Below are 14,487 nucleotides of genomic sequence, written 5' to 3' on the forward strand. Positions count from 1 at the left end.
CTTCAGCTTTCAAGGAAATTGTACTTCCACATCTCTGTACGACGATTATGCGCCGACTTGTCGTGCAACGTGCACGGACTCCAGCCAACGACAATTCAAACGCCGTCTGGGATGCACCACCTTCACCGCAACATCACTCTGCTGAGGATTATTTTTAGAAACTGAGCAATCATGGATGGACAACTATATTGCTATAAGTTTAACATGAAATGAATCTCATGAAATTCGGCTCTAAAATGCTAAATGCTGTAGAAACACGAAAGACTCGATCCATCAAGCACGAAGGAGAATTCATGCTGCGGAGTGTTGCTGCAGTGACATTCGCCTATATCGTGTTGCTAGGACACTGAAGCTCGTCACGTCCCTTCGTGGGCCCTGCTCGTTGACACGGCAGCAGAACCAGACAACGAAGAACTGCACGTCACGCAGGTAAAAAGCCAGACTCTGACCAAACGATAATGAACTTGCTTGCGTTTGCTCGATATAGCTAAACGGAGAGGCTTAAGGTAGGTAGTATATATTTTTGACATCTTTTTGGAATATCGTATACTTGCGTTGTGGCAGGATCGAGGTGGAGGCCGAACATACAGAAGCACAAGTGGGACTGTCATGAGCATGACCGGCGATAAGAAGGCGACGGTCATGCTGATCGGATTTGCAGGATGATTTGGTCATGGAAAGCCACAAAGGCTGAAGGAAGACGAGCGGAAGCTCTACAGAAATGCATTGCGACTTTTACATAATAGCGGCTAATTCTCCAGCGAACCGTTGCAGTACTCAGCTACAATAGTACGGTATACTTCGAGTGCTTGGCGCTTGTACGTGATCTAGAGTATGTACAATCTCAGTCCCGACAAGCGCTCGACATTTTTGCATGGCGGGATGCTGTCATCAACAGCTTGCCTTGAAACATCGACACCGCCATCATCACCATGACCATATGTATATATCTCTCCACTTTGCTCCTTCGTTAATATCAACTATCTGGATATCCTCCATCTCCTTTCATATTATCTTATTAAATCAAACCGAAAACGATACCAATGGCCAAGCTGCTGAGAAATTAAATGCTGTACCCGTCTACTGTATTATACAGTACATGCAAGAAGATAATAGTAGTCATTCAACTCCTTCGATGTATTTAAGTGTATAAACCATTCATAATTGCCGCATACGATGTATCCATAATTTGATCATGTTTAGAAGTTCTTCAATAGCTACTGCACGAAAGGACGTAGTACGTTTCTAACCCAAACATAATTTTGACTGCAATATGAAACAACAATGTCAAGAAATCGTATCAGCTTACGACTGTAGTACATGCTATATTACATGGATTACTTATAACCCTTTTTGATATCCAGGCTACGCTTTCAAAATAATAATGAATGCCGTATGCATCGTGACAGTTTTCTCGGCTCATATGCTTACAAGCACGACGGATACGTTTGGCTGATTTCGTTTTCTTGTAGCCATTTCGCTCGAAACTCTTGGATCGGATCCGGAACGGGAGTACAGAAACCCAGCATCAGGTGGAAACTTTGCGTTATATATATATGTCGTTTGATTCATTGATGGCACTGTATGCATTACGTTAGTAGGCTGTCATGTAACCAGCGAAGACAGCATCCAGAATGCTCCCTATTTTATTGCATATTCATGCTTATTATCTTTCTTGCTGTCTAAAGAATGCGATTTCCCAACAATTAATGACTGACAGGAACTTTTGTAGAGTTCACGATGAGGCTGCGTGTCGCTTTTGTCGCAAGTCAAACATTCTACGTGACATTCAGAATATAGCCCATAACTAAACGCAGTATACTCTGCATTGCGAACAACCTCAAGTTTCAATTCGATCGAAATACTGTCTATTATTACATGAAGAAGGTAGTCATGAAGATGAGAACTTGTGAAAGTGTTTACAGATTACGGTTTATAAATAACCGTGATATTCATCGTCTGGCGGCGGATATGTTGACTTCTCGGATATAGTTTTCCCGTTTTCGTCTCGATAATAGCGCATACTTCTGCAGTCGGCTTTAGCGTCTGTGGCAAGGGCATACATTTCTGCTTTCGTTTCAGTGCTTCCCTCATAGATGCTTGCTGCTCTTTTGAGAGGAATTCTTGCCAAGTGTCCCAGGCATAGAGTTTGCAGGCCCGATATTGTAAGCAATTGTTCCAAGGCTTTCGTCGTCATCCTGAAGCCAATGTACAGAAATGTCAGTTTTTTTCTACGGCTGATATTCTTTTCAAAATCTTCACGCTCTCCCGCTACAGCAGAAAGGTGGGAATCGATCCAAAGAGTGCGTAGGTTTTTAAAACAACAAGCTGCGTCCAACATATCAGTAAGCCGAATCTCAGCGTATTCGTCAAATGCAGCATCGGTAATAGATTCGACCATAACGTTGCAACCTAGTCTCAGGGATTCCAGAGAAACATTCGTTGATGCAAAAATATGGAAATTGCCACCGTGCATGCCAATGCAATTGCCGAGCTCCAAGCGTTTTAACTTTTTAAATTTCGAGAGTGCATCGGTCAGCTCCTTGCCGGATACGTCAAAGCCAGATAATCGCAAGAGTACGAGGGATGGAGATGCTTTCAGTATTGCTGCTAGGACTCGCCATGAGCATTCTCGATATTCTCGAGAAAGACCAGGAGTAAAATAGTAATCGCAATTGATTATAAGTGTTTATAGATTTGGTAAGCGCAAAATGTCGTACATTTCTGATATCCAGTCGAACTCCTCCTCCTCGCTCAAGTAGAGATTTAAAGTATCCAGTCGTTGAATAAGATGCTGTACAATCGGTGTTATTTGTTGATTTCGGATAGCACTCAAGTGGTGTGATCCGACTTTCACGTCCTTTCACGTACTCATCGGTGCCCCGTTGTGACTAACGCAGCCTGTGAAGAGAACTTGTCGCAATGATGGGCAGATATCACCAATTTGGAAGAAAACTTGGGTCAAGGTTCTGGATATTTCCGCCGATAGCGTATAGTTATCGCATAGTTCTAATATCTGAAGATCGGGACAATGCTTGAGGACTATCATCAGATCTTTGCAACTAAATGTGTTGCTTAGAGACCAAGTCAAATATTTTATCTTGAGCTTTCTGGAAATACGAATTGTGGCCTCTCCATGATAGCTCGAATTTGGCAACCGAAGAGTCATCAAGTTTTGGCACTCGTCTAAGATTTGGTAGATAACTGGGCGAGAATATTTAGATTCGGGAGAGAGCAACTCGATGCATGTCAGAGTTTCATAGTTGTGTTCCAGAAATTGGCTGAAATCTGGCAGAAAATCATGCATAAAACGAAGTTCTAGGTAGCAGAGCATAATGTAAATATGATTGATCTGCCTGTTCAAACCGAGACGACCTACTGAATTCTTGTATGCCACTGATTCCCACTCGTTCAAACTCTCTAGATATATCCCACAGCAGGTATGCGAACTGGGTGTTTTTGGCTCTGCCGCATTCGACAGAAATCTTCAATTTGCGAACATTCCTTTTCTTGAGCCAAGCAACGTAATTCTTGACAAAGCGCTTTCCCGGGAATGCGTCCACATCCAGATTGATATCGGACCACACTTCTTGACATTCCTCGAGGTACTTGTACCATCCTCTGCAGACTTGCAAGCACTGTATCAGATATCTGACAGGCAAACTACCGAAAATTAGGCTGAGGATTTCCGCTAAAAGTTGGCCGAGATTTTGCATGTTAGATACGCTGGCAACTTCAAGCGTCGAGTTTCTTTGCCAAACAATCTCTTGATAGTGCGCGTCCTTTTTGGATACATGTTCCAGAGCTGTATCGAGCGCTGCCATGGCATTCGGAACATCGCCCTGTTCCAGGTACACTTTGCTGCTTTGAAGATAGCCGAGGGATTGCGTTGGCAAGTACTGCGTGATTAACTGGGCATCCTTTTGAGCCAATTCGTAGTCTCCGCTTTTAGGAAAGCGTGTGATCGCTTGTACCAGAGTGGTGCTACGATCTTTTCAAATGCTTAACCAAATGCTTGTTTGTAAAAATGTGTAGCAGCTCTCGCGTAGCGTCGTCTTTTGACAGCGGTATCGCCACTGCCAGCCAGTTTGTATATATCTTCGTAATCAAAAGGAGTGACAATGTCAAGATCAGCTTCCATGTCTGGGAAAACACTGAAAAATGCTGTAAATCAAATCGGCGCTCCTCTTTTACCTGAACAATGCAACCTCTTCTCACCGAGTTTCGTTCTTTTCTGCTTTCTACTCTGCCAAGGTACACCAGGAGCCCAAGTCCCCGGAAGCTCAAAATGTTATTCGATTCAGCGCACATGCAACTGTTGAGAGCTGCACTTTCGTCGAGAAACGGCATCTTCCAGTCAGCCACTCTGTGATGGTGCTAATCCGGCTGCGTATGACATGACAATTTTCCTACATATCATATCCGAGCAACAACAGGCGACACTTAGCTACTTGTCAACTCCAAAATTCGGAATTCGCACGGAAAGCTTACTGTCACTTTTCCTTCGCGCTCTTCGCGGGCTTCGTGGGTACGACCCAAGGGATCACGAACATGTATTTACAAACGCACTCCAAGCAAAGCCCGGATGCGGACACAAAGAATCCCAAGACAATCAAAAAGATATCTCGCATGCTTTTTGTTGAGCTGTGTATATTTTCATTTTGCAATGACTTATTGCCGAAATTAACCTGATAATAAAAACACAAAGGAAATGGCAAAAGTAACAGCACAGATCATCCATTGTGCTGTCACGTGACAAGGATGAAGGACGCACGGACCGCCGCAAGTTTAGCTTGTCATTCATGAAATGCAATTCCTAACGATATAGTATCTTTTGCCCAAGATTCAAGCATTACTCGTTCCAAGGCTCCCAGAGAAATCTTTCATACTTATTAACATTGATTCCTGTCAAGGAATAGAAATCAATGTACAAAAACGATAAGTTCAAGTTTTCGGGCGCTCAATGTTTCAAGCAGATGCGACATACAAACCTTTGTGTAGAGCGGGAACATTTCAGCCATTCCATTAATGCAAACCCTCGTGTCATGAGGAGGTCCTTCAATGATGTGCTTCAGGGGTACCGACTCTGGAGACGAATAAGTCTCGAAACGAAATATTTCATGGAATATCGATTAATATGTAACGTAGCTATGAAACCAGACAGAAAGTAGATGAAACCTCGAAGTAAAGATGAATAGCTCTAATTATTTATGTTATCCTCAATGGATTAATAAGGATGAGTCTGATTTTCGTTCAAACATCAAGAGAATTGGCATGATCTTTTGATTTGCGAAGAATGCTTGTTACTTGAGTATTCAGATACCACGTGATCCATACTTATAAAAAACCTGATAATAACTGTTTAAGCATTGTCCGTACATTTACAATGAAAATGCGCCCGAATGCGACGAGGCCTGCTTGTAGATAACGATGACACACTCCGATACGAATGCCCTCAGCCTTGCAGCTTGCATACCAGCTATTCTTTTGTGTCAAGTCCGCAGCAGCTATCAAAGATCATGGAGCAAGAGCCAGTTGTTAGCAAAAGCAAGATCATGAGGCTCGCCTACGGGCAAATCGGTGGCGATTCAAGCACGAACTGGGACCAGAGCTTAGAGAACGAACCTACACTTGACGCTTCATCGCTCAATCTTCACGGCGAATTATGCAACGCTAGCAAAGAAGGTGCGTTATCTCGCTTTTGGATATGTTGACGGGAAACTGATTGCTGGAACTAGGCGATATGGAGAAAGTCGAGAGCCTGGTTCGAAATTTTGGTGCACCTATCAATTTGGTAGACAGATGGCAATGCACACCTTTGTATTATGCATGTTCGTACTTGTATTATTAATCCATTTTGGAGCATTGGCACTAACATGGAATTGATAGGTCTTTGCGGGCACTATGAGGTATAGCCTGAATTACCGCTATTCCTAGGCAACCTGATATTGACAAATTGCACTAGGTGGTCAAATTCTTACTTGAAAATGGTGGTAAGTGTTTTAGATGAATGGGTATCGAGTTCTTTGATTCTTAAGCTGCTGTTAAAAATGCTAGCACAATGTGATCCTAACACCTTTACTGGGTATGATGTTAAAACTGCTATTGCTTTGCCCCAAAACTAATATCATACTCCAACATATCCTAGTGAACGTTGTCTATATGGCGCATTGAATGATAAGGTAACGTTAGCTAGCAACGCCTCCTAATAATTGTAAAGCTCACGCACCCAAAAGATACGCAATCTTCTGCGCTCATACAAATTCTCAAAAGCAGTCAACGAAAACCAGGTAAACTTGCATAATTGTTTGTACAGCTACGATTATGTCTAAAACACTTTCTGTAGCCATATCTCCAATTTCTTACCGATATGTATACCAATCATCCATATGGTGACTTGACCTTTTTAATCAGGTCGAAACGAGCAAACGACGAGGACAGTTCATTCGAGGAGTTTCCAGTGCAGCGGTTTGTCCTTGCTGCACGATCATCTTATTTTCGACAACAACTACTGGGTAGATGGCGCGGTGAGCCGATTGTCACATTGTCATCGAAGTTAGTGGATGCATCTGCATTCAAAGCTGTACTCGGCTATCTGTACACCGGTCAACTACCAGACACCAAGAAGGAGATACTCGAAAACATTGCATTCGTTTGCAAACATCTCGAGCTTACAGACCTTCTATCTCGATGTGAAAAGTTATTATCGACAGGAGAGAAGACGGACAAAAACGCAAACAGGGCACAGGATGCCAAGGAGATGGCAAAGATTCGGAGCGACTATGAACAATTTCTTAGGACACTTTTGCGGAATGCTATGCATATTAAAAAAGACGGTCATGGATCTGCAACAGCAACGCGGCCGTGGCAACAGGAGGACCTGAGTGAACAGATCTCCGTGGCAGCAACTTTTGCAGATATTGGCATTGTTGTGGACAATATAATGTTCCCTTGTCATAAAGCATGCCTCTGCCGCTCCGAATATTTCAACATTATGCTACAAGGAAACTTCTCCGAGTCTGACCTGGATTCATCGACGATTCGGATCGGCGACGAACAAGTACAGCTCCCTCTTGTAGATCTGCACGATGTTACTCCAGAGACGTTCTCATATGTGCTCGAGTTCCTATACACTGATCGGTGTACTATGCCCGCCGAGGAAGCATACGACGTTTTGTTGGCTGCTGATATGCTATTCCTCGACAGACTCAAGTCTATCGCATCCATTGCCATCACAAATCAGGAGAAGCCTGTCATAGATATTTATGATCTTATACGAACAGCGATAGAACTTAACGTGGATCGGTTGGAGCAGTGGTGTACACGATACTTTGCAGAACATCTGGATGACTTTATCAACGAGCCAGAGTTCCTTGAACTGATCCGAGAAAGCGCACAGAGCATTGCTGGCAGACAAGAAACAGGTAGATTAAGCCTTTGTGTACAGTGCACTGTTAAGCATAATAATGTGACCATGAAATAGATTCTATCCCGTTCATTGACGACCTACGTTACTACCTGGGCAAAATATATTGCATTTTTGACGACGAGGTGGATAACATGAACATGGAAGGACCTGCCGAAGATGAATACCGAGACACTTTAACAGAGTTGGAAGCAATGTACAACCAAAAGCTAGAATTATTAGATAGAGCATTAGAGTCACTGGGTCTCGAAGCATAAAAATGATTTTTGTTTCTTTGATCAAAGGCATATCGCTGTTTGCTGTGCCTCAACATCCGGCTTCTCAGTGTTATCCCCGCCCATTGAAACGGCATTTCGCCGCATTCAACCTCCCGCTCCCAACCGACCCACAGCAATCTATACGCTTGTCCATTACTACAATTTTGCTTCCGAATGGCAGGCCGGCATCAATGTAAGTGCCCTGGAACTGTGTTTGATCTTGAAGGTGGTTTCGAGCCATTGGGTAACCCGTGGCTCGAGGGCACTTGTTACGAGGTGCGATTGCGTGAGTGACTATCCTTGGTACTGATCGCCTTGTTAATAGCTCAATACACGCGCTATGCTTCCAGTAATCAATCTTACCCGGCTGCAAATCACGGGAACTCCCTCGGCATCCCGCATCCGTACTCAAACAATGCATCGCACCACGCTGGAATAGGCGGATACACGTCAACTTCTTCGTCTGCGTATAGTACAGCCACACCTAATATGACTTCGCCGTATTCAACAACTTCATCGCCTGGATACAACTCACCCAATGTTCCTAAGCAAGGATCACAGCCTGCACAGTTGAAGAAATATACCCTGCAGCCGCCGCCAAGGCAACTACCGCTTAGTAAATCCATGCCGTCTCTAGGATATCCAGATATATATCCGCAACGGCCTAATCAGGATGAAGATACTTTAACCCCATCGAATGTAAGGAACGGATTTGCTGATAAAGCTGCAGTGTCGGTAAGTTCGTCTGTGCCAAACGGGGAAGTGAAATTTTTCAAGTTTCAGGAATCTGATCTCGGATGTCTGTCCGCCGTACAGAATGAGCACACAAGTGCACACGATATGGTATATAGCAAGCTGCAGGAGGATCAACGGATCTTGAATGAGCTCGGTGGATTTGCTGTTGAGGTCCTCAAACGGAAGCGCAATGCTGCGAAAATTGCAGGGTATGCTAGCTTGGCAGTTCGAGAATTGACACAAATAATTGACTGATCGATCCATCACACTTTAAAGCCCATCGACTTTCAAAGCGCCAACCAGACATACAATTACAGAAGCCAAGAGAGATATGTGGATGCAGGATCTGGCCAATGGAATGGTCCCGCTTCGGAAACTCGCACGCAATGCGCCGCATGGTTTCAAGAACGATAAGCTGCTAGACACGCTTGCTGCAAAGCAGGTACCATTCATTCGCGCTATTTGGTTTATCAAAATTGTCGGTCTATACGAGATGGTGGGTTAACACCCTGAAAAAATGTGCGAAAACAGTTACTGATACTACTTTGCAGTCTCATCCAGACCGCGGTGCGGCCGCAACTGGCGGCAACCAGGGCAAGCCGCCTTATCCAGTGCTATGGACGCAGAAAATATTCCATTATTTCCATAAAATCATCAAAGAACTCGCTCCTTCCGAAAGTACTTCATCGAGCACTGTTCCCAACCGAAATTATAGACCACATCCAGGAACGCCCAGTAACTCCCACGACAGTCGACCTTGGTCAACTCCAGAGTACAGAGCACGATTTGAACAGCGATGGTCATACAGCACGCGGCTCGCACGATGGATGTACAACGAAGGACTGCTGGACCAGCGAATATTCCTTAAATATTCCTTGGACATGCTAGCTACCTGCGCTTCCTTTGAAACTATATGGCTCGTCCTCACTTTCCTTATACAAGACTACATAGACGAGTACAAGCGCAACAGAACTCTTACCAAGTTGCTGGTAGAGACACTTGTAAAGGTGTATGGCGCGGTAAGTTTGACCAGTGGTTCCGAAGATTGCTGCTGTTAACTAAAAAATTCAACATTTTGTCAGCTGGTGCAACATTTACTGCATTGGTCACACAACATATATGGCGACATCCAGCGATATATAGAGAGGCTACTTCAGGTACAGGGAATCTTTCGCATCTAAACCGTCTGTGAGGTTACTAAATGATCTGGAAAAGTCACTTTTGCTATCGGTTCCAGATGCATTTTTCAATCCAAAAGTATATCTCCAGTATCGACATGTGCTCGAAAATATTTTTACCAAAGATCTGGGAGCATCCGAGATTATACCAGATATCTACCAGACAATGCAGAGACACTGGGAGATGATCAAGGCGCGTAACAAGATATTTTGTCCGAATGCTGATGATACTCGTCTTGAACTGGATCTTCCCGACCACACAGCATACCAGAGCACTGTTAATGAAGACAGAGTCATACGAATATTAGATAATATCGGCAAACATGTCGACAGCTGCAATGGACTCTTAATAGACGAACATGGATGGATGGATGTTCGAGGGAACACCGCTCTGTCGACAGCAAACGCCATTTTTGAAGATTCACTAGCCACTAGAGACAACGAGATGCAAATCATAGCTGTTATCTGTCGTTGGGCAACAAGCGAATGCCGGCACGGTGACTGGAGACCATACATGGTATCATCCATCCTCAAACAATGGGTCGATCTGAAACCAGCACGTAAAGACACGCTGCAAGATGCGCTTATTTCCTGGCTAGATAGCCAAGTAGACTCGGAGCTTGCTGCACAAGGCGATGTATGCCCCGAAAATCATGGTAAGTAGTATAATGCTCTCCAGGCTGGTAATTGATATCAATATCTGATTTGCATCTTGCTAGTCAATGAATCGGCATCCGTCGTTCTATTGTTCGATACTCTGATTCGGCTTCGTCTATTCTCGTATCAAAAATATCTCCTTCGGCTCATTGCTAGAGGCGATCTGGAACCTAAGACTCGCCAATGCCCGCGGACCATGCGTTGCTTGGAATATCTCGCTTCGTTCCCCCTACCAACTCCCTCCGCACCATCCCTCAACAACCAGCGACACGTGGCTATCTATGGTTCTCGGAAAGATTCTGTTAGTCACGGAGAGATTGAAACTCTAACTCAGCTTAAACAGCTAGCAAGATATCTAGTGACTGGCTCAACGTCCCAGGAGGACAACCTGTTTAGCCAAGAGGCAAAGAATATGACTCAGCCCGATCTTAACGATACAATTTTGCCGGCTTCAGCCAAAGTGGAGCAGGATTTAGTAGATGTAATGCGTTCAAGCTTACGCTACGTTATCCTTAAATTTACAACCGAATGGCTAGTACCGGAGACGAAGGCATTCGTTGTTGAGAATGTACCGTGAGTATCACTTGACGGCTTTGCTACAGACGAATGTAACTAATGATATGGATCCAGGATCGGGGAAGATAACTGGCGTGTTATGACTTTACCCGGCTCGTCATTATTGAACGCTAGACAATACGTTGCAATCATAACCATCTTGGAACATGCCAAAGACTATTTGAGCGTCATTGATATTGCCACTTGGGTACTTGAAAAAACAAACGAACGATCTTTGTTCAACTTGACTATCGAGACTTTCCGTCGCCATGCTAGCACGTGGAAGTTGGTAGATCAGGGCGCAAAGGTGGCGAAAGCTGTTTGGGCAAAGGTACCCTGTAAACGCATGAAGATTTCTATCCGCTTTGACTAATGCAATTTCGTTCCACTAAGCATCACGCATTGGCTAGCCGAGGTACTCGCGAACGTTGTCTTATGATGTATCTAGTCGAGCTGGTTAAAGAAGGATATCCACTATCGGAGGAAATGCGCGTCCAGCTACAACAGGATTTGCATTATCAGGTATCTTCGTAAGCTTGGACTACAGCGAACAATTGACGGGCTAATATTTCTCTATCAGCCAAAAATCAGAAATCGAAAGCGTGCAACACCCTCGAATGAATTGCTGCTTATCATGCAGAACCCATCGGCTGAGAACGTTCAGAATATTGCGGATTCACTATGCCCGGTATCGAGCTGTGCACCGTTACTCGATGCTGCATTTGAAACATTGCAAAGACACGCTCAGGAGAAACAGATAGCGGTTGTTGCTACGGGAATCGGTAATCAAGGACTGCCGGAATTTCGGCAGAAAATATGTGCTGTGTGCGATCTTATCAAGCTTGTCGCGGACCAAGCGACGCTGAGTGGTCAGCTCGACCAGGTTGTTTCCCAATGGCTGTCGTTATCGAGTCATGAAATCCTTAAAGAGATGTACAAAGCAGAGTCATGGTTTCCCTTCTTTTTGGCAACAATGGCGGCGCGGCGTCTCGTTGGTATAGATATCCTGCTGCAGCAATTCGTGTTATCTTGGTTTGCACACATTGATCAGGAAGTACTTTTGCACACTGAGCCACAATGGACGGAGCCGACGCAAGAAACTGAGTGTCTGGGATACTTGGCCAAAAATCTCGTTACACTCGTGCGCATGCTTGTCATCCAAAACCAGCCTGACGAGAACAGCGCATGGGTCCTACCGAACGAAGAGATATTCCGCTTGCAAGTGCAACGACAGCCTCAACTGGCGAGCAGCTTAGAACGAATGACAGCACTGTTCGATCTTGTGCGACATTCAATAAGTATCGCTTCACACTTGCCTCTCAGCAGTTTTATTATTCAGGACCTCAGCATGTTGCAGGCCGACTTGTTGCGACTCGGCTGGTTCCGACGTGCATGTGTTCGGGATGTGAATACAATCTATCACCACTTTGCTACGACGACCGAGGGCGAAGTACGAAAGAGAATGTTTGCAGTTATCGACGACCTGATAGGAGCCAACATGAATATACAGCGAGATATGGTATCTGGAGTAATACCAGCGTTTAATGAACGGCTACACGCTATATTCAGCGATCTCAGCCAGTGGAACGAGAACCAGTGCCAGGTCCAACTTAATTTGTTACTAGACAGCATTGCGACTTCCTCAGATGGTAACATGGATGCCATGATACTGGATTCTAGCCCAGCTCCAGCACCGTCCGGTGAACACTCTAGAGACCTCGATCTGTTTGTCAGCTTCTTCTTTGACGCCGTCCTATCAACGCCGACTCAGTCACCCAATGCGCGACGTCGATTTGATTTTATGCTTAACCTAATTCAAGGGCTGAGCGAGCCGGTGTTGCTAGCGTTGTTGAACCACGGCGTTGCTATTCTGGAAAGTAACGAAGACGAATTCCCAGGCAACATTCATCTCGTCCAACCTTTTGCGAACGAATCATATCCTCAGCAGTGCCAAGCATTCTTTCTCGTCATGCGGCTACTGTTAGCCAAAGGCGTATGGGATGAAAACAAAAAGATTGAGTTCGTAAAGATGCTTTATCGACAACTCGAGAAATTTGCCAGTGGAGCCACAGTGTACAAATTGATGGCGGCTGTGGAAAATGTTTCGTACAGTGAGGCGTGCAAAGCGCTGCAAACAGCAAAGAGTAATCTGGTAATTGTTGCAATCGGAATTTTGTATCACATCGAGATCCAACTCTAATGTGGTGTTTGTGTTTTGGGCGTAGATGTCTGCAATCACCGCTTTGAAAACAGAAGGTGTGCCACAAGACGTCAGCGACCTGGACGCGGCGAATGGTCCCAGAATAATGCTACAGGATATTCGGATTAGGTTTGTACAACGTGTCATATATTAGTTCCAGTCTGCTGATTTGTTTACTAGCTTACTATTTCGGTTACGGCTTTTGGTGCCCTTTGTTTCCTTAATCTGGGAACACCCAAAACAAGAGCAATGTGATATACTTAATTGGATCAAACGACTCATGACTTTACTATCCGTAAGTGGTGACATAGCAGCACACACACATAGGAAGTACAAGCTGACAATGAGAAATGGGCACTTCTTAGAATCCAATTGTACACGGCAATGGTAATCAAGAGGAATTTTTTGACTTTATACTTGATCTCGTATCGCTTTTAATCGATGGTAATTTGCTAGGAGACAAGGAGATAAGAGCAATGGAATCTAACGTAACTTCTAGAAGTACCAAAGGATTTACGTAAAGATATCTTGGCGTATCTTACGGTATGATATCAAATGTGTAATTCTTTAAGCATGTGCGCTTTACTCATTTAGTGATATAGCCAATGCATTTTGAACTGGAATCTGTACCAGCAGTCCTGCAATGCCGCATAAAACGGATCCTGCCGTTTATATCGTTCAACATATACCTCTCCAACACGCGAATCTCATCATCAATTTTGGGTTCAAGCACGACTACCGATCCACTGCAACAGCATCAACATTTGGAAACATGCATGGAACAAGCCAAACCGTGGGAATGGCTGGAAGATATTGTTAGCGAGCCTCCACAGGAGAACGATGCGCCCATTAGTTTATCCATTTTCAACGGTCGCAAGTCTAAAAGGACCGATTCTAATCATATGCGATGGAACCTAAAAACCATCTGATAGTATTTTTAATTACAAGAAGGTCATGTACATAATATGTATGTTGTGTTGGGATAAAAATACAGTTGAACGGGAAGGAAACAAGATCAAAAGAAAAAGGATGAAAAAATGGTTGTAGGTTGCTTGAGGAAGAAGAGGACATAAAAGATAATAGTCGTCCTAGATGCCAAAACAAAAAGGTAATAAGTTGATGGTGCTACAATGAACGTCTCTGCCGTCGATCGTCATCGCCATTGTTGTTGACAGTATCGGATCGACATCGGGTGCATTCTTCGTCCTCGCCGAGAGCTCGTTGACATGTCGAGCATGTGCGTCGACAATAAGGACACTCCCATCCTGGCTTGAGCGGCCGACCGCAGCCGCAGACGGCCTCCTTCCTGCGAAAGATTTTGTTGTGTAATCCGAAAATCTGGTCCTTCCATCGTCGCGGGCGCGATGCTAGTTTTTCCACTTTATCTTTGAGGACGCGTATAGGTTTCGGCATAAAAGAGAAAAATGGGAGAAGGGGAAAAAGAAAGGTGTGTTTATTCCAAGATTGTCATGATGAACA

The 14,487-nt window shown here is 44.4% G+C and overlaps 5 protein-coding genes across 5 annotated transcripts; 2 read left to right on the forward strand and 3 right to left on the reverse strand.

The window, feature by feature from the left end:
- Positions 1-291: 291 nt before the first annotated feature.
- Positions 292-675, reverse strand: VTP01DRAFT_1385 (uncharacterized protein; the record flags this gene model as incomplete). The annotated part of the gene is made up of 2 exons (XM_069379729.1): positions 292-444; positions 589-675. 2 exons carry the CDS (start codon positions 673-675, stop codon positions 292-294), a joined length of 240 nt encoding a protein of 79 aa, XP_069238793.1.
- A 919-nt stretch (positions 676-1,594) lies between these two features.
- On the reverse strand, positions 1,595-4,141 carry VTP01DRAFT_1386 (uncharacterized protein; the record flags this gene model as incomplete). The annotated part of the gene is made up of 7 exons (XM_069379730.1): positions 1,595-1,641; positions 1,719-1,868; positions 1,945-2,198; positions 2,340-2,607; positions 2,872-3,318; positions 3,380-3,991; positions 4,051-4,141. The coding sequence occupies 7 exons, from the start codon at positions 4,139-4,141 to the stop codon at positions 1,595-1,597; spliced, it is 1,869 nt and encodes a 622-aa protein (XP_069238794.1).
- A 1,261-nt stretch (positions 4,142-5,402) lies between these two features.
- On the forward strand, positions 5,403-7,683 carry VTP01DRAFT_1387 (uncharacterized protein; the record flags this gene model as incomplete). The annotated part of the gene is made up of 9 exons (XM_069379731.1): positions 5,403-5,685; positions 5,739-5,831; positions 5,890-5,909; positions 5,966-5,993; positions 6,058-6,085; positions 6,149-6,182; positions 6,237-6,290; positions 6,347-7,424; positions 7,484-7,683. 9 exons carry the CDS (start codon positions 5,403-5,405, stop codon positions 7,681-7,683), a joined length of 1,818 nt encoding a protein of 605 aa, XP_069238795.1.
- A 174-nt stretch (positions 7,684-7,857) lies between these two features.
- Positions 7,858-13,937, forward strand: VTP01DRAFT_1388 (uncharacterized protein; the record flags this gene model as incomplete). The annotated part of the gene is made up of 16 exons (XM_069379732.1): positions 7,858-7,876; positions 8,009-8,418; positions 8,500-8,627; positions 8,695-8,914; positions 8,970-9,437; positions 9,501-9,575; positions 9,634-10,252; positions 10,316-10,826; positions 10,884-11,139; positions 11,202-11,330; positions 11,389-12,960; positions 13,034-13,137; positions 13,189-13,303; positions 13,374-13,452; positions 13,508-13,551; positions 13,611-13,937. The coding sequence occupies 16 exons, from the start codon at positions 7,858-7,860 to the stop codon at positions 13,935-13,937; spliced, it is 5,076 nt and encodes a 1,691-aa protein (XP_069238796.1).
- A 196-nt stretch (positions 13,938-14,133) lies between these two features.
- On the reverse strand, positions 14,134-14,421 carry VTP01DRAFT_1389 (uncharacterized protein; the record flags this gene model as incomplete). The annotated part of the gene is made up of 1 exon (XM_069379733.1): positions 14,134-14,421. One exon carries the CDS (start codon positions 14,419-14,421, stop codon positions 14,134-14,136), a length of 288 nt encoding a protein of 95 aa, XP_069238797.1.
- Positions 14,422-14,487: the final 66 nt, after the last annotated feature.

Source organism: Rhizomucor pusillus, assembly GCF_041956525.1.
Source record: "Rhizomucor pusillus strain CBS 183.67 unplaced genomic scaffold VTP01scaffold_10, whole genome shotgun sequence".
In the NCBI taxonomy this organism is placed as follows: Eukaryota; Fungi; Mucoromycota; class Mucoromycetes; order Mucorales; family Lichtheimiaceae; genus Rhizomucor; species Rhizomucor pusillus.